General features: G+C 53.2%; 1 protein-coding gene across 13 annotated transcripts in view; it reads left to right on the top strand.

The window, feature by feature from the left end:
* COL13A1 (collagen type XIII alpha 1 chain) overlaps window positions 1–19,805 on the top strand; it is a 142,447-nt gene that overhangs the window by 46,258 nt on the left and 76,384 nt on the right. For all 13 annotated transcript variants that reach the window (XM_045581790.1, XM_045581783.1, XM_045581784.1 and 10 more), the window contains exons 3-4: window positions 15,713–15,720; window positions 18,767–18,793. In XM_045581790.1, the coding sequence (XP_045437746.1) occupies window positions 15,713–15,720; window positions 18,767–18,793 (35 nt within the window). The remainder of the gene's footprint in view (window positions 1–15,712; window positions 15,721–18,766; window positions 18,794–19,805) is intronic.

The following is a 19,805-nucleotide window of genomic DNA, read 5'->3' as shown; positions in this document are numbered from 1 at the left end:
CTCTCCATCGGTTTAGGACCAGAAGCCTGTTCTTTGTGAGTTAAGAATCTTTTACACGTGTAAGACATCTTTAAAAAAATGATTTTGATAATTTTCTCTGTTTTTGTTAAGATTATTTAAGGCAATTCCAGTCCATCTGATCTGAAGGGGGTACGGAAATGAACTGTCTGAATAGCTTAGGCCCATGGTTGGCAAATTGCGGCTTGCGAGCCACATGCGGCTCTTTGGCCCCTTGAGTGTGGCTCTTCCACAAAATACCTCGGCCTGGGCGAGTCTATCGATACTTTGAAGAAGTGGCGTTAGAAGACGTTTAAGTTTTAAAAAAATGTGGCTCTCAAAAGAAATTTCAATCGTTGTACTGTTGACGTTTGGCTCTGTTTGCCTACCACTGGCTTAGGCAGACAAGGGGGTTAAGGGGCTATCCGTGATGGGGGACAGTGGTCATAGCAGGAAATCCCACGGGGACATGTCACACGTCACAAGAGCAGTGCCAGCTGGGCATGGCAGCCCCGGCTGCACAAGGGTCCACACTGCTGTGACCGTGTGGAGAAGGGGAGCTGTCAGAGAGGGTTGATCGGGGTGAAGGCATAGCCTCCTTGTCCGAAAGCCCCACCCCAATATTTCTTCTCGAAGCTTGCTCCCGAAGCCCCAGGCAGCAATGCCCCGCTCCTCATCCCCTCCACCCACTCGGAGGCCCACAGGCAGACCCGGCTCAGCACTCCTCCGCTCTGTCACTGGGGAGGGTCTCGGGATCGTTCCCCCTGGTGGCAACTTTCTATTCTTAATTATGTTCAATAAGAGGAGAGGATGTTGTTTCTTTTTTCTGTCACATCTCCTTTTGATCTTGACCCCAGCCCTGCTGGCCCCAAACCCTGCAGGACTTTCTGAACCTAGTAGCCTATGGGATGTTTCTTCAGAAGCCAACTCTGCAGTCTCACGTAGTCTTTTGGGGCTGACCACAGGACGGAGTCTCCTGGCGTCCTCCCGGGCTGCCTCAACCTGTCGTCCCCAGGGAAGGTCACCATCGTCATCCTCAGTGATACTTTTCAAAATATATATGTTTTTGTTGATTTCAGAAAGGTAGGGAGAGGAAGAGAGAGAGAAATATCAATGATGAGAACCACTGATCGGCTGCCTCCCACACACCCTCTACTGGGGATCAAGTCTGCAACCCAGGTATATGCTCTGACCAGGAATCGAACCGTGACCTCCTGGTTCATAGGTCGATGCTCAACCACTGAGCCACACCGGCTGGGCCCAGGTGACACTTTTATGGTTGTTTTATTCCCATCTGCTGAAATCACAATGTTCCTGGCCTCTTTCCAAGCCTATCCCACTGAGATCTGCCTGGGGGACTTCAGATTCCCTGAATTCCAGTGGCTGGGAGATACAGTGGTCCCCTGGCCAGCTCCCAGTGAGGAACAGGTCAGGAGAATAGCTGAGGTGGACATCCTGGTCTCCATCAGGGCTGTTATCACATCAAAGCGGTGTCTGTGGAGCCTGGAAAAGGAGTGACTGTGACGACACTGGGAGGCAGCTGTGGCTACACCACGAAGGCCCCCTTGGGAGGGGAGCATCACTTTGGCAAACAAAAGATGAGATCCAAATATCCACATTCCTTAAAGAAATCTGTGCGCTGACTCATGAAATCCTTGCGTTTGGAATTCTGTGAGTTGAGGCTGCACAGCACAGTACAGGCGAGCAAGGGAGTGGGTTCCCGAGTCAGCAAGAACTGGGTTCAAACCCAAATTTCAGCCTCTGGGAGCTGTGAGAAATTGGGCTCGTTGTGGACTTGCTCAAAGTCTGGGCTTTGCTTCCAGTAGAATGAGAATTATAGTCCTGCTTTTAGGGGCGTAGCGAGGGCTCCTGGGACTGGATGTACAAACTGTGTCAAAGGGACACGCTCAGTGAATATGATTTCTTACCCCAGAGGGCGTGTGCAATGGGAGAGCCCTTTGGGGACCTTCCGGTGGCCATCACCACTCAGAGGAAGCTGCCCCCTGGTCAGGGCATTGCTTGATTTACTGTTGTCATCATGGAGACTACTTTTTTTTATTAGAGAGAGAGAGAGAGAGAGAGAGAGATATCAATTTGTTGTTCCACTTATTTATGCATTCATTGGTTGCTTCTTTTTTTAAAAAAAAATATATTTTATTGATTTTTTACAGAGAGGAAGAGAGAGGGATAGAAAGTTAGAAACATCAATGAGAGAGAATCATTGATCAACTGCCTCTGGGGATGTGCCCACAACCAAGGTACGTGCCCTTGACCGGAATCAAACCTGGGACCTTTCAGTCCGCAGGCTGATGCTCTATCCACTGAGCCAAACAGGCATCGGCATTGGCTGCTTCTTGCATGTGCCTGACTGAGGCTGGAACCAGCAACCACGGCATATGAGGGTGATGCTCTAACCCACCAGACCCTGGTGACTGCTTTATCCCTGAGACAGGCAATGTGTGATGCTCAGGGGCTGAGGCAACCCGGGTGCCCGAGGGAGATGACTTTACTAGTAAGTGTGGGGAGGGAAGGACTGGGCAGAGGGAGGCATTGAGCTGTGGTGCGGCTCCAGGGAAGGCCTCCGCCGACCCTCCAGGTAGCTCTGGTGCTGACATGTTCCCTCGGACTTGTCCCACGTCGGGCGTGGGGGCCAGACCACCACGGGGGCCCTGAACCGGGCAGTTCTCTTCAAGGCACTTCCCGATGAGGAGGGACAGGGAGGGCAGTATGCTAGCAGCACTCTCAGCGACTGGGGGATTGAGTCCTTCAGCCCTTGAAGAGTTGAGTCTGGCGGGCAGAGCACAGCACCCACCACCCGGGTCTTTCCACCAGTGCCAGCACATGGGCCTGTGGCCGCAGGACCTGAGCTCACCTCTGCCTTCACGGAGTGCCTGTGTCCCTCAGGAGAATGCCAGGCCGCAAGGTTCTGAGGTGTTTCTGCAAACTCCTCAGGACCCGCAGGCCTGCAGGCTCAGGAATGGTCTACTCTCCTTCAGCGCTGCCTGCTGAGGAGCCTCCGGCGCGGAGAGTAGGTGATCCAGATGGCGGTTTCTCCCCCCCCCCTAAGCCAAATGACTTTGCCGAAGTCTGGACACCCCAAAGGTTCCCCAGCGCACTTAGGACACATGCCAAGCTCCTGGCTCTGGCCTTCCAGATCCTTTGAGGCCTGGCCCTGCCTGCCTTTCCTGCCTTCCCTCATGTCAGTCCCTCCATGTATCCCAAAGCTCAAGGGCACAGCTGCTTAGGAGAACTTTCTTCAGCTACAAAAATATTTTATACCTGAGCCGTGCACTACAGAAGCCATGGGCCACATGCGATTCCCGTGGGTTGAAATGGGGTGAGCGAGACTGAGGAACTGAATTCCTTATTTAATTTAAATGCCAGGTCTAGTGGCTACTGCGTGAGACATCACCGCACAGGCCTTTTTTCTGTTTCCCAGACACCCAAGCTTGTTCCTACTTCAGGGCCTTGGCACTTGCTGCTGCTTGAGAAGGAGATCCCTGGGATCTTCTCACACTGGCTGTTTCTCGTCCTCTAGATTCTGATTCCCTCATCTTCTCCTCAGAAGGGCCTTCCTCTGCCACCCACGCCAAAGCATCTTTGCATTTCCCCAAATTCCAGCCCCCTTCTTTACACGTTTACATTGTATTTTAACCTCTTCATACCAGGTATCAGTGCCTGAATTTTTCTCACTTATTTCTGTTTATTGTTTATTGCCTGCAAATAGAAAGAAAAATAGCAATGTGAACGCTAGTACCGTATTTTTCGGACCATAAGACGCACTTTTTTCCCCCAGAAGTGGGGGGAAAAAGTCCCTGCGTCTTATGGTCCAAACATAGCCTACACATATACTTTAAAAAAAAAAGTTTTTTTACTTGCCCGGCTCTGTGTGGTCTTTGTGTGCTTGCCCGGCTCTAAAATAGTTCTAAATGCTGCTGTTTACTTTACAGGGTTGATTACATGTGTTTATGACTGTGATGTTGGGTTTTAATGCACATAAAATATTTTAGGACACTGTTTGTTTCAGAATCTTTTTTTCTTCATTTCCCTTCTCTAAAAACTGGTGCGTCTTATGGTCCGGAGCGTCTTATGGTCCGAAAAATACGGTATTTACATAGCAGCTACTATGTGTCAGGTATCAATTTAAACACTTGGTCCATATTACCCCATTTAATTCTCACCACAACCCGCCTTTTACGGATGAGGACACGGATGCTCAGAGGTTTACTTGCTCAGGGTCACAGGTCAGCACTCACTCTTTTTCAACTCTGAGGCCTCAGCTCCAAGTTAGGACAGTGCCAGGCACATCAAGCCAGAGCTCCAAAGTGATGGCTGACTATCTAAAACTTTACCAGGTGTGGGCCCAGGTGTGGAGGCTGGGCTGGGGTGGGTCCAGGTAAGGGGGCTGGGTGGTGTGGGCCCAGGTGAGAGGGCTGGGCTGGGGTGGGCCCACATGAGGGGGCTGGGTGGTGTGGGCCCAGGTGAGAGGGCTGGGCTGGGGTGGGTCCAGGTGAGGGACTGGGCTGGTATAAGCCCAGGAAGGCCTCCAGCTCTGGGGGCAAGGCCTGGCCTTGATGCCCTGCGGAACCCCAAGCTGGAATGGTGGGCTGGGGCCAGGCCTGGTGGTGAGGCAGAGTGTGGCCTGTAGTCATACCCACCGGATCCTGGGAGACCCCCATGGGCTAGGGGAAAAGAGAAGTGGGCTGGACTGGGCTAACCTGACAAACCTTCCTCCTGGGCAGTGAAGTGATGTTCTAGGCAAACTCATTAATCAACAGAGCCAAGTATCAACAGTACAACGATTGAAATTTCTTTTGAGAGCTAAATTTTTTAAACTTAAACTTCTTTTAATGCCACTTCTTCAAAATAGACTTGCCCAGGCCGTGGTATTTTGTGGAAGAGCCACATTCAAAGGGCCAAAGAGCCACATGTGGCTCGTGAGCCGCAGTTTGCCGACCACGGTTCTGAGCCAAGGTGTGCTCTCCACAGCCAAGGCTGAGGCTGGGGCTAGGGCTGGGGCTGAGCTGAATCTGAGCTGGGACAGGGGCTGGGATAGGGGCTGGGACCCGGGCTGGGACAGGGGCTGGACTGCGGCTGGGGCTGGGGCTAGACTGGAGTTGGGGCTGAAGCTGAATAGGGGCTGGGACTGAGCTAAATCTGAGCTGGGGCCGGGATAGGAGCTGAACTGGGGTTGAAGCTGTGACTAGACTGAGCTGGGGCTGGGGCTGGGATGGGGCTGTGCTGGGACTGGGACAGGCCGGAGTCCGGGCAGGGGCTGCTGGGCGTGTGTTTATTGTGTTTTCCTGGCGCTGCAGGCAGAAGGGACCAGAGCTGGAGACCACCCAGCCTTTACTCTGTGGAGCGCTCTCCCGCCCGCTGCGCCGCCTCGGGCTGTCTCGCTGGGGGCGGTGAGTGGAAGGCTCAGTGAGGAGCTGCTGTAGGAGAGGTTTCTCTAGCAGGAGCTACTTCATGCGAATCAGCACCTGATAACACAGCCCGGTCTCCCTGGGGTGCCAGCCCCCTCTACACAGCACCTTCTCTTAATTAAAAAGTCAGGCAGGGCCTCCTGTGGGGAAGGGACATTCCTGGAGGAGGGGTCGCTCAGAGGCTTCCCCCGCCTCTGGATGCTGCTGCCCCGCTTCCTGTGGGCTCTGCATCCACCCCCTCCCAGTCTGGGGCCCCCACCTCTGAACCCCACTTCCAAGGAGCTTTGGACGAGGATCCTGACACACAAGTGCTCTCCAAGGAGGCCTCTCTGCTGGGTGATCTGGAGCAACCCTCTTGGCCTCCAAGCTCAAGCACAGAGCTCTGGGGGCTCCCAGGAGTTTATTCGTGTAGGTCAGACATGAGTGCAAAAAGTCATAACCATCTGCGCCAGAGGTTTCAAGTTAACTCAACAGCCCCACTTCTTCAGCCTAAGAACGTCATTTATCAAAAGAAAAGTGCCCGTTGCACAGATAGTCATTGTAGCATAAAATATTAAAAAACAAAAACAAAAACGTGGAAACTTCCAGATCTAGCCACCGACGAACAGGGACGCCACGCTATATTGCACAGCCATCTAACCCATGTCGCTTGGAAGGCTGCACAAATGCATGCCAGCGTCAACTCTGCAAATGTAGGTTTGCGTGTGGCCCGGGATCAGAAGGAAGCGGAGAAATGGAAACAGTTGTGTGAGAGCAAGGGGGCTGGGGGATTAGGGATGGTGATTTTCCTTCCCAACATGTCCTTTAATGTTCTTAAAGAGATGTTTTAACAATAAATAAATGTCAGAAAGACAAACTCTTTTTTAAAAAGCAAAGCCAAGTAGAAGGTCCAAAGTGTTTTCCCTGTTCTCAGCTCAGCTGTATCCAGTTCTTTGTCACCTCGGGACCCCACAGCCCCTACAAGTCTCCATGAGATCACACCCTGGCCACGCCAGTCGGCCCAGGGCCACTGTTGAAACTACAGAGCCTCACGTCACTCTTTCCTTTTCCTGCTGCTCCTTCTCCCGCCACATGTTTCAGCCCCTCTCCATTAAAAAGGTAGTGGCTTGCATCTCTCTGCTGGCCACCAGACTCCAGTGAGAATTTCCCCATCCTCACATTGAACGTTCTTTTTAAAAAAAATAAATATATTTTATTGATTTTTTACAGACAGGAAGGGAGAGAGATCGTTAGAAACATCGATGAGGGAGAGTCATCCATCAGCTGCCTCTTGCACGCCCCCTACTGGGGATGTGCCCGCAACCAAGGTACATGCCCTTGTCCGGAATCGAACCTGGGACCTTTCAGTCCGCAGATTGACACTATACACTGGGCCAAACCGGTTTCAGCACGTTGAACGTTCTTTTCCTTGTGGTTGTGCTAAGACCCTGGCCAGGGATGGCACATATGTTTCCTCAGAGATGCCAGCTCTGATTGATTTGTTGTGGCTGCCAAAAGTGCAAGAAGCGGCACTGAAGTAGATTAGTTATGTCTGCCACTGGCCTGGATGGAGGAGAAGTGGCGTGTGTCTCAGGTATTCGCTCTCCCAGAGTAGTCTGGTTCTGAAAGTGAGGCTCTGACATCTGGGCTTCCCTGGAGAATCTTGGGTCCTGTGCCACTTCGTCTTGTGTAAGGAAGGATGATGCTCCCAGTTCTCCGGGCAGCGTGCTGGTGTGGAAAGAAGGTGGGCTTTGCAGTCTGACGGACCCAGGTGAGAATCGTAGCTCCATCATTATTTGCTGTTTGACCTTGGACAATCTACTCAACCTCACTGAGCCTTGGAATTTATTTCTGTAAATTAGAATACTTTGCTGATAAGGTGTGTTATAAAGATTAGAAACAGTGAATAGAAAGTGCCCAGTCTACTGCCTGGCACATGGTAGCTGGTATCCTGGTCACCGTGATGCTTGGTGGTGCCATTCAAGCAGGTGGCATTGGTCAGGCAGGTGGCATGGAACAAGGCCCAGGTGGAGTCGCTGAGCTGCTGTCCGTGAGGCTATGTATTTCTTTGTGGCTCCCTGGCCCACAGTTACATATGCACACCTTAATCTTGGCCTTGTGGGCAAATCATACAGCTGCTTGAGACATGATTAATGGAGAGGCGGAGATAAGCAAATTTTTCACTTGATTATACTATTATAAAGTAAAACACTCTGTGTTATGATCAAGCATTAGCACTTCTTAATTACTAACCATGATATAGAATTTTAATTGTGTATACTTAAAAAAAAAAAAACTGATACCCAGGGATAATGAAGTACCTCACTAATTATTAATTAACCGCAGTCACAGCTCAACATAACCTTGCCTGACCGGAGGCTTGGGCCTCATTCAGTGCATGTCCATGTCCATGTCCAGGGGAAGGAGGAAGGCAAAAGGAAAGGATGTAAACACGTTTGAAGATGGTATAACCAAACAACCCACAATTAATGAAAGCGAACTCCCAAACACAAGTTCATTTTCCGCTGTTCCGGCATGGTTTCTCCCCTGAGCCTGAGTTTAGGGGCTCGTCAGTGAGCCCACCCCACCCTCGGCCATGTATTCAGCAGGGATTTCCTGAGCACACATTCTGGGCCAGCAGCTCCAGGCTGTGGCATTGGAACAGATCAGGTCTGGAAGGTCCCCAGAGGTGGTGTATTGTGAATTAGCAGTTTGAGAACCAAAGGTACAATAGCTTTTTGGGGGGCTTGTTTTTACCTTTTCCTAAATCAGTAACAACATTTAAAAATCGGAAGATTTTACATAAAATACCCAATTTGAGGCTTTTCTTGAATATTTCAATATCTAATACGAGGAGGTCTTCATCCCCACCTGCAGTATTTGGTTAGAGCTGCTGGGTGATAACTTCGTTTTAGACACACAAGCAAGTCCTTAGCTCTTGGCCACAGTCTCTACCACTCCCTATCGCCCTACATCCGACCTGCCTCGTTCGCGTATGTTACCTGCCTGGCTCCTTGGAGGCACCAGAGTTTGCAGCATCTAAATCTTCCTCCTCTCCTCTTGGAGTAGGGACTAAAGGATAAGTGACCACACCCAACAGAAATCTTACAATGTGTGAGAGAAAAGACCGGGAGAAAAACACGGAATTGGCATCTGCACATAGACATGAGAAGGATGAACTAATTGACTATTTGGTGGACTTGGGAGAGAAGTGAGCAAGGTATCGGGGGTTGTGATAAGTCAAAGCCAAGTGCCTGGTGGAGTTGCTAGGGAGCAGCAGAGTACAGACTGAGACTTTTGCTGAGAACTGTTTGTGCCTTTGGGATGTGACAAGGGAGCATCTTTTGCTCAACTGCTGACTTCCTGGGAAGGACCCTGTGAGGGGTAAGGGTCAGGCAGGAAGTAACGCTCCGTGGGAGATATCTCACTGCTTCTTGAAGATTCAAGTTCACGTGAGACTCCAGATCCTTATCAGATCAGAGGGGAGGTCCTGATTGCTTTCCACCTTGATGGCACTGGGGCAATTGGATAGAGAGCCTCCCACAGAGCCCCACGCCCACTCCCCCTATCTGCGCGGCAGCCCTGCCCCTCTGTCCTGGCTGGAGACCGTTCAGGAAATGAGAGGCCAGAGAACAATGCTTGCCCTTGGCCTGAATCTGCAGAAGTGGCCTCTAATCTCCACCAGCAAGACCTACCCCCGAGACTTCCTCACTCCGGGCTTCTGACTCTGACCCCCACCTGGAAGTGCCAGGGGCCCAAGGAAGCAAGAAAGTGCGTAATTTGTCCTACCGGTCCAGAGCTGGTTGACCTCCATCTGCACTAATTCATCCAGGGGCACCAGCCCTGGCCATCCAGCTCTGCTGACCTCAGCTCGCCCTGCCCCCGGCCTCTTTGTTTCTCACGGTTTCCAGGGGTTCAGGGGTTCATCTGAATGCAGTGCAGCAGCGGGACTAACAGCCTAGACCCTGGAGTCAGCCTGTCCCTCACCAGCCTGTGACCCCCAGCAGGATCCCTACCTCTCCGTGCCTCAGTTTTCCCATCTGTAAAAAGGGCCCATCTCACCAGGCCTGTAGGGATTGAGTTTGGTCTTGTCCGTATAACATTAAGAATGGTGCGTGGGCCAAAACCGGTTTGGCTCAGTGGATAGAGTCTGTGGACTGAAGGGTCCCGGGTTCAATTCCAGTCAAGGGCATGTACATTGGTTGAGGGCACATCCCCAGGAGGGGGTGTGCAGGAGGCAGCAGGTCGATGTTTCTCTCTCATCAATGTTTCTAGCTCTCTATCCCTCTCTCTTCCACTCTGTAGAAAATCAATAAAATATATTTTAAAAAGAAGAAGAAGAAGAAGAAGAAGAAGAAGAAGAAGAAGAAGAAGAAGAAGAAGAAGAAGAAGAAGAATGGTGCATGGCACATGGAAAGAGCTCTCTGTGCTGGCCGTTCTTCTGTTAGAATAGAGGAAGGCATGACACCCTTCTGGAGTAGGACGTCATCACTTCCAAATTCATCACCGTAAGAGTTGTCCTAGAAACCAGTTATTGAGTGTGCTCTCTTAAGCCAGGAATGGTATTCAAACTTGTACCAGTATTCTCTCATTTACTCCTCAAAATTCAACTTGGTAGATATATAATTATTCCCACTTTACAGAAAAGGACACTGGAACTCAGAGAGGTTAAACAATTTGTCCAAGGTCACACAGCTAGTAAGTAGAAAAGCCAGGAATTGACTGTGGCTGTTTGGTTCCAAAGCCCATGCTCTTACCTACAATTCTGGGCAAGAGCTCAATTTTATAACTTAAAGGTCCAAGGTGTCAAGTTGGGTTTCTATTTCGTTATTTCCAAGTAAAGGGAGGAATAATGAGACAGTGAGTTATAGTTCTTGTGCAGACAGGCAGTGTCTGGATGGTGTTAGTCATTAGCCCTCACTGAGTATGCTTGGGAACCCTCTTTAAGAAATAGATGGGAGCCCTGGCCAGCGTTGCTCACTGGTTAGAGCGTTGGCCTGCACAACGAAGGGTTCTGGGTTTGATTCCCAGCCAAGGGCACATACACGGGTTGCAGGTTTAATCCCCAGGCTCCCTTACAGGAAGCAACCAATTAATGTGTCTCTCTCACATCGATGTTTCTCTCTCCCTCTCCCTCCTTTATTCTATGCCACTCTCTCTAAAAATCAATGGGGAAAAAAATACCCTTTGTGTGAGAATTAAAACACACACACACACACACACACACACACACACACACACACGATGAAGAAGACAAAGACAGAGAAAGAGGAGGAGATGGGAGTGATCTGAAGGTAGCCCGTGGTTAAAGCCATTGTCCTCAAACCACTCACTGCAGACTTTCTTCCTCAACAACCTAACTGCCCCTCTCACCGACCACCTAAGTTTCCTTGACTCTTATTTGCTTTCACAGCTGAAGCAGTCCATGTAAGGGGATAAAAAGGGAAGCTTTAGGGGGCATCTATTCCAAAGGCCATCTGTGCCACCAGCCAGCTGCATGATGACTTAGACAAATTACCTACTTTTGCTGAAACTGGTTTTGCTCAGTGGATAGAGTGTCGATCTATGTCAACGGCATGTACGTTGGTTGCAGGCACATCCCTTGTAGGGGGTGTGCAGGAGGCAGCTGGTCGATGTTTCTCTCTCATCGACATTTCTAGCTCTCTATCCCTCTCCCTTCCTCTCTGTGGAAAATCAATAAAATATATTTTTTTAAATTACCTACTTCCTCTGCCCCACAAGAGCCCCAGCTGTAAAATGGAGCAGTAACAGCACTGACCTGCCTGTCAGGGTTGTGGTTGCTCCTCAGTGAGGTCACGCATCGTTTGGGGGCCCGGGGAATGCCTGGATGCTAGCTGGACAGCCATGTAGCTTGACCTCTCTGCCTCCGTTTCCTCACCTGTTAGGTGTGACTAACAGTGCTGTTACCTCACAGGACTGCTGCGAAGAGTCCATGAGTTGTAGAGTATGCTTGGCTCTTAGTGTTTATGGCAATGCTGAGACAGAGACTCGGATGCCAGTCCCATAATGCGTTCTCAAAAGCAAAGGCTTTAAAATAAAAAGGCCCCTCCTGGGGAGGCACAGGCCATCCACCTACGAAACCTGCAGCCCGGCCAGTGTGGCTCAGTGGTTGAACATCGACCTATGACCCAGGAGGTCATGGTTCAATTCCTGATCAGGGCACGTGCCCGGGTTGTGGGCTCGATCCCCAGTGTGGGGCATGCATGAGGCAGCTGATCAATGCATTCTCTCCTCATTGATGTTTCTGTCTCTCTCTCCCTCTCCCTTTCTCTCTGAAATTAATAAAAATATATATTTTTTAAATGCCTCCAGCTGTTGCCAACTGTCCCTTGTGGGGGGGCAAAATCACCTCAGGTTGAGAAACCCTGCTCCAGCCGATAGAGGGTGATAGGCATGGCTAGTCGCCCGCTCCAAAGACAGCCCTGGACTCAGAGCAATTGTCCTGGCACAGTGAGTGGGCCGACACGTGGCAGAGCCAAGTGGCAGGTGGTCAGCTCCGCAAGCAGCCTGGCAGCAGCACCAGGAGCGTGGGTCAGGGCTAGGACCCCATCTGCTGGGAGCCCAGCAGTCAGGCAGGGTCAGATCACAGCTCGTATGACATTGCACCTGGGCACACCCTGTCACTCTTGCCTTTCCTAACCAGGACCAGGCTGGGTCCAGGGTCTGGGCAGGGAGTGAGAGCTTACCTGGAAGGTCATCCCACCCCTGATGACCTTCATGACCTTTAGCTGAAGAGCACAGGCTTGTGGGTAAGAGAGACCTGGTTCAAATCCAGGCTCTGCTGTATGGAAATTAAACTGAGAAAGAAAAAACCCCAGACATTGACACTTCAAACAGGGAGACCAGCTTAGACAGGTTGCCTACCCTCTGAGCCTCTGCTTCCAGGCCTGTGATACGAAGAAGACAATGCCACCCTCGCCTCGTGGTTGTAAAGATTAAATGTCCCGTTGTAATGACCGTGTGTGGCATTGCAGCCACCACGTAATGGGCACTCAGTCAACGCTGCTAATTGAGTGAATGAATCCTTTTGCAGCCAACCTTTCTCCCCTGAAGCCTTTTGTTGTTTCAGTTCTCCTCCCTGGAATCTCACCAGCTTTCCAACATAGGAAACCGCCGACTTCTCAACCGGAGGAAGTGAGTTATTCCTCTCTGTTAGCATCAGGCCTGGAAGATACTCAGTGCTTAACAAATGAAGTTTTCCTTCCTCAGCAGGCAATGAGTGTGCTTTAGTCATCTCTATGTAGTCATAACTGACATGGCAGGTGATCACTGAATGAATGAATGAATGAATGAATATACAAAAATGTTGCAGAAAGCCATGGCCCAGACACTACCCCCGGATCCTCCCTAGGAATCCATTCCTGCATGGCATTCAGGAAGTCATTGCAGCTTCCTAGGAGAGGTGTCCTCACCAAGACGCTGGGTGGCAGAGGAGGGTCTTGGGCAGAACTTCTGTGCCCCGGGCAGCAGTGGGGGACCCTTCTCTGGGGCCCACTCCAGGCTATTCCCCAACTCCCCCTACCTCCTGCCCCCGGGAACTGGTCCAGCCTTCACGATTCTCCCTGCCACAGCAGGCAGGGGTGGGGCCCTCCTCCCTCGGGATGCAGCAGTGTGGCTGTACCCCTGCAGGGCCAACTACGCAGACATAAGAGACAGTGTGGTCAGTTCAGAAGACCCATGGCCCTCCCTGCTTGGCCTCTGTTTCCCCATCTGTACAATGGGACTTGGCCATGCTTGGGACAGTTACATCCTTCGGTGCGTGGCCAGGGAAATAGGGCAGTCCACAGCCACGTTACTGAGCAAGTGACTCACATGGGACACCAACCAGAGACCCCAAGGCACTGCTGGGTTCCTCAACGCCGCCGGCAGCCCAGGCGCCTTGGTGCCTCGGGGCAGTGAACACATTGTCGCGTGAATCATCTGCTCCGAGACCTGGACGGATGATGAAAGCTGCGGGGCAGGGCAGCAGCAGTCAGATTGTCCCCAGGGGCTAAGGATGTTCAAGGGGGACCCTTCAGGGTCTCGTTAGTGGGGTGTGAGGGGGAATGTTTGTGAGAGCAGAATCTTTTCTAGAATGCCCCATCTCTCTTCCTTTCCAAGGTGCAGAGTTAACTGACAAATAGAGGCTTTCCCTTTGCCGAAGTCTGTGAGGACAGATGGGGGAGCCCTAGCCCTGGAGAGCTCGGAGGAGCCAAATTCCGTCGCGTCAGAAAAAGCGGCCCACCCAGAAAAGAGAGAAAAGAGGGGTGGGCAGCGGGGTCTAGGGTGAGGAGCAGGGGGAGGTGTGGAGAGAGAATGGCTCCATACAATTCAGGGTGAGCTGGGTTGCTCTTTCATTGAGAGGCGTGGAGAGAGGTTCATAGTGAAGGGCCTTGGGGAGTAACTCAGAATTTCTGTGCCTCAGTTACTTCATCTGCAAGCTAAGGATAAAAGAACCTTCCCCCTAAAGGAAAACACTTAGACTCGTGCCTGGCACGGAATAGGGGGCCTTGGTGATGTGTGCAGTGAGGATGGTGGTGGTGGATATAAAAACCCATGGGATCCTCCAGAGAATTTATATCACGTGGGCGGGGACGGAGCAAATGGCTCTCCTGGGACCCGGCAGGGTGCCAAATCCCACGTGGGCTGCGCGGCTGCATCTGCGGGGACCCATGCAGGCGAGACGGCCAACAGTAGGCAGGGCCGTCACCCGGGCTCTACTGCGTCACCAGGGACTCCCCAGAGCCAGCGCTGAGGGCCAGGGCCCTGTCCGGCCTGGAGGGCACAGGGCATCTGGCCTGCATGTGGCTAAGCCCTCCAGAACTTGCTGTGGGCGGAACTGTCAGCAGCCTGCTTCTCATGAGGACACTTCCCCCCGCCGGAGCTCGGACCTTCCAGCTGGGCTGGCTCCGCTGGCAGGCTGTGCTCTGGGGATATTTTCAGATTCTGGGTGACATTCCCCGGCCCCTCAGCCTAATGGGTCCCAGATGCTCCCTCCTCCTCCTCCTCAGCCTCTCTCCCTGCCGCTGTCCTGAACCCCTGCGCTGCCCTGCAGGGCTCAGTCACTACACCTCTTGCCTTTAAACAAAATTTTTTTTAATTCCCCTTTAACACGATGGCTTCATAGAGGCCCGCATCAAAGAGGCTGTTTCCTCCTGGATGGGGACCAGGACAGAGAAGCTGGCAGATGGAGGTGGAGAGAAGGAAGCCGCTTGGGGAACTGGAGGAGCGAGGGGAAACATAAGGAGTCTTTATTGGCCGCGCATAAAAGAAGCAACTGGAGTAGCAGCTGTGTTAACGGGGCCAGGTCGCCAGGGGCTGGGCAGACGCACCAGCCCAGCTGGGAATCCCACAGGCCCCGGGGGTTTCATGACTCACGTTCTGCAGAAATGCCTTCTCTACCTTCCCGCCCCACCCATCCTCCTGCCCCTTTGGCAGCACATTTGAATGTGTAATTCTTGGGCATTGTCAGTAAGAGATAGGGCGATTGCTGAGGCCTGTGGGAGGGAGGCGAGTGGACACAACTAGAAAGAAAGGAGAGAAAATGAAAGAAAAGGGAAGGAAATGGAAGGGAAGAGAAAGGAAGGGAAGGGAAGGGAAGGGAAGGGAAGGGAAGGGAAGGGAAGGGAAGGGAAGGGAAGGGAAGGGAAGGGAAGGGAAGGCAGATAGACAGGAGGCAGGGAGCCAAGGGAAGGGAAGGGAAAGGAAGGGAGAGGGGCGTGGAGGGAGGTGGGGCTGGATTGCAGAGGTGGGCGGTGAGAAAGGATTAGTGGGCAGTGACCTGGGATGGCAGCCGCCTGACTCACAGCTGAACAGAAACCAGGACAGGCGGGTAGACAGGAGGCAGGGAACCAAGGAGAAGCCTCCTTCGCTCCTGCTGCTTCCTGCTCCTTTTCCACTGTGTTTCGTGGTAACGTGCAGAGGACACGCGTGCTGATAATCACAGTCCCGTTCGGTTCCGCGCACTCTTGACTTCTCAATGGGCCTGGGGGCCCACTGCCCTGTGGACACAAGCTGGGGTGCTTCCCAAGGAGCCCATTTTTTGGGGGGTGGAAGCTGAGGCGGGACGTTAGGGCCCAGCAGGGCTGCGCCTGGGGCCCAGATCTCTGGGTTTCTCATCCAATAATGAGAATTTGGAGATGAAATAAAGGGAGAAGAGATTATAATGGTGAGAGTGGGCCAGGAAAGTACAAACGTCCGAGACCAGATGGAAACCCCTCATGAAGAATTCTTGGACGCTGCTTCTAAGGCAGCCCTCCCCACACGCCCACCAGCCACACTGACCCCGGCATTCTCTCTCTCTCTTTCAGGACCTCCTGTAAGTAACCCCGGCTGCAGCCCGTTCTGGCACATCCGAAAGGCCGTGCTCCCTGCTGGTAACCGGGCCCTGGGCGGCGGGGGGGACTGACCGCTGGCCCTGCCATCTTCCAGGGGGGCCCTGCGCCCTCCAGAGCAGTCTGCAGGGTCCCTCTGTTACAGACGGAGGACCTGGCCCTGAGTGGGTCTGCCTAGGGCCAGCCCCATAGAGTCTGGGCTCTTGACTTCATGCAAGAGAAATTTCACAGCAGGAATCCAGGTGACGATGAGGGTACATGCATTACAGCTGTGAGTGGAACCAGGAAGGGCTTGGCACAGAAGAAGCCACCGGAGACCCTAGGCTGGGCTGCTCTGGTTCTCTAAAAATGTCACAGGAAGTAAGTGAGCGGAGGCAGGGCTGCTCACTAGGAAGTCAGAGCAAAGGGAACCTTGGAGACAGGGTCAGGCGGGGGAGCCCAGGATCAAGCTGCCGCTGCCCGTTGCTGCCCTGGTTGCAAGTCTCATGGGGACCCTTAGAGTAAGAGACACACTGGAGGAAGAAAAGGAGGAAGGGGATGGGGGGAGGAGGGGTTGCTCCCAGAGAGAGCTCACGCTGGGCCCTTCTTCTTGAGGGTTATATCTCTCTCACTGGCGGGAATCTTAGGGGAGGTCTCAGGGGAGGGGTTCAGCAGAATATTCATCCGTCTCCAGGTCTGCTCCTCCAGGGCTGTGGTCTCTACCGATTGGCCAGCGCCAGGGCCGGGCTTCCTCAGTCCCTGCAGCTGGTCCTGGTGTCGCTCACCTGGTTTTGCTGCTGTTCTCTCTGGGCCTGGAGCTGAAATACAACTGAGGCCGAGGTGTTCTGCTTGCCCAGTTTGCCCAGCTCTCTGCCTCCGTTCCCACTTCCCCTTGTCCTTGCTTACTGGCCTGCCTCGCCTCCAGCAGGCTGACACAGGGGGAAGGGCTGCCATTTTGCTCTCCACCCACCTCTGCAACCCTCCAGGGCCAGACGGCGGCGGCCCCCAGAGCAGGCCCCAATTTCAATCTGAAAGGCCGGCAGGCTCCATTGTCCACCCAGCTCCTTTGTCCCTCAAGAACCGGAGTCAGAGAAGCGCCGGGTATTAAGCAGAAGAAAGGGCATCTCTATTCGGTGTCGGTCCTTAGAGGCCTCCCGCCCGTTCAGTGAACAGGCCGGTGAGCAGCTCTCCTTGCGGGCGGGTCCTGAGGACGCGGGGTTCGCCCGCCGTGTGGGCAGCTCCGTTCCAGCCCCGGCACTGGGGGCCAGTGGTGGCTGCTGTGGGGAGGGCAGCGTGGGCCGTCAGAGGGGGAGACGCAAACCACAGGCAGCACCTCGGGCTCCTTCGCCTGGCGTCGCGAAGGCCAAGGGCGGGGCGGGGAGCCTCGTCGTTGTTTCCAGAGAACCTGAGAAGCGTTCAAGGAGACCGGCCCCCGGAGCAATAGACCCAGAGAACAGGAGCGTGTCTTCTTGAGGACAGCACTTGATACCCCAACCAAAGGCCCAGGGTCACCGGGGCGGCGGGAGACGGGAGTTGAAAGGGCCCAGCCCTCGGCATCAGATCTTTCTCAAGGTTCCCCAAAGCAGCCGGCCCCAGCCCTCCCGCAGAGAAGACATTTCCATCCCTTTTTCCCTCTTGCCCTGTACCTGTGAGAGCGCCAGCCCAGTCCATAGTGAGACGTGATTTACTCTCCCATGTGTGTCCCGGGCAGTGCACTGAGCCCAGGCACCCGCGCTGACGAGGCCGCCCAGCCCCCCGCCTCCCTGGTACAGGGAGGGAAGGAAATCGTGGCGCTCCCTGAAAGGAAGGGGTGATTTATCCAGACGTGTCTTGGAGGATAGAGCTCGATTCCTGCCACCCATCTTCCAAAATAAACTCCGCCATCCGAGACCTCGACAGACCACCAGCTGGAACTGGGCTGCTTTTTCCCTTCTTTTTGGGCAAAGCCAAAATAGTCTTCATCTCCCCCACTCCCGGGACTTCCCCGTTCACCTCTCCCCACAGGCAGGCGGCGGGGCTCACCCGGTGGCTCAGCTAGTGGGGGGTGGGGGTGTGGGGGGGTCCCTGCCTGCCCCCCCAGAGGGCCCGCCCTCACCTGGAACGGAGCATTCTGAGAGCTCTGTTCTCAGCCAGAGAGAGCGCTGTCCCTCCTGTGGGCTCTGTGGTGCAGGACAAATGGTAGGGTTGCATCTAAATCTCCCCTTGTAATCCCTGCCCACTGGGGCACCCCGAAAGCCAGTGAGTGAAGGGGAGGAGCCAAGAAGCTGCACCCCCATTCTCAGCCTGGCACAGAGGAGTCCTGGATCTTTCAACGGGGCTGACACCACAGGCAGGATGAGGAGGACATGGGAAGCTGGCCGGGGTGGGACTCGCCTCCTAGCCCTGTTTGCTCTGCTTCTGCAAAGAAAGAATGCCATTGGCCAGATGTGAAGGGTAGGGAGATGGCAGCTGGTCGCAGTGCCTGCCTGCTGCCCCCTGGCTGTGTCTTAGGGACCCCTCTTGGCGTAGCTCCGTACTCCAGTCAAAAGACCCACGTTCCTGTGGGCACAAGGACCGCCAGTGCCTGGGGAACACAGCCACGGAAGATGGCTTTCGGTAGCAGCAGGAATCGTTTAAGAGGTACAAAATGTGTGGCCACCACTGCCCAACCCCTCCTGCCCATGGCAGACATTGCTAATCAATTAGGAGGCTTTTTAACATAGTGTTTTTATTCAACCCATTGGGGTCCACGCTCATGCCGACATCTGTTGGCCATGCCTGCACTAGATTTAAGAGAGAATTCTTAATTATGGGAACCATGAGACAGAAACAGATGATTGAGGGAAGAAGGGATGTCTCATTCTCTGGAGGAATATAGGGAAATATATGATGTCCATCTGTCAGCCTGGGTTGATTGTGATCCTTGAATGTGATCAAGACCCTCCCCTCATTTTGTTCATGAAATTACAGAGACTTGTAGAGCAGAAGTGACTCCAGGTCACATAGCTGGGGGAGGGGCAGATATTACAACAACCTGACCTTCATACTCTTCACCCTTCCCCTTTATTTCAGGGTCCTGTTGGGAGACCTGGCCTCCCGGTAAGTAGCTTTCGTTTCTTCTTCTGCTTCCGTCTCACATGCTCTTCCTCAACCCGAGCGCTGGCCAGGCTGGGTGGCTGCTGTCCTCCAGCTGCGGCTGTGTGAGCGGCCTCTCCCCAGCTTCTCTGGCCCGTAGCTGAGGCGGCAGCTCTCTGGTACCTCCTGGGCCCAGACAGGCGGGTGACAGCACACAAGTGACTCCCAGACGATGGCCCTGTAATGGAGGCCTGAGAGGGGCATCCTCTTCACACCAGCTGGGATTAAGACCGCAGTCCCTACTTTGTCCTGTGCCCTCTGGTGAGAGTACACTCAAAAACTTTGTCTCTCTCCCTCCGCCCCCCCGCCCCCTTACCATATCTAAAAGCTAGAGAGGCTGTGCCAAGTCACTATGGGGGCTTGGAAATAAAAGTAGAATACTTTTAATACTACTAGTCCCCTCTCATTGAGATCTTCATGCATGCCAAGCACAATGCCAGTCACTCTTCATACATTTGATTTGTCAGTGACTCAGTGAAATGGATATCACTGTGCCCATTTTGTTGATGAGGAAGCTAAGACACAGAGAGGTGACATCCCTTGTCCAATCGTCCGAGCTTCTGTTGTAAACCTCTCTGGAGCCCACGCCATTCCATACTGCTGTTTTCTGTGGTCCATGCTCCATGTCTGAGAATCATCTGTACAGTCTGCACAGGCGTTGCTCTGTAGGATGTAGCCTGGGACATACATGCATTAAGTACTGGATACCGTGGGCCCCGGGTGGAGAGGGACTCGGCAAGAGGCTGTGGCCAGTCAGAGGGCCGAAGCGAGGTGTGGCTGTGACCCAGGGCAGGGACCAGGTTGCCCTCTCTCCCTGCGCCGAAGGCCACATCCATTGAATCGCAGACCCCGTGTGCCTCCCTCCTACGCCAGGTGCTCCTCTTCTGACATGAATTATACCGTAACCTCGTGGCTAATCCAACAGCTTCTAGAATTCATGTCCAGCAGTGACTTTTCTTAATGAAATGCATGTGGG

The sequence above is a fragment of the Pipistrellus kuhlii genome, unplaced genomic scaffold (genome assembly GCF_014108245.1).
Source record: "Pipistrellus kuhlii isolate mPipKuh1 unplaced genomic scaffold, mPipKuh1.p scaffold_m20_p_15, whole genome shotgun sequence".
NCBI classification, from domain to species: domain Eukaryota; kingdom Metazoa; phylum Chordata; class Mammalia; order Chiroptera; family Vespertilionidae; genus Pipistrellus; species Pipistrellus kuhlii.
This window is presented reverse-complemented; position numbering and strand designations above follow the sequence as displayed.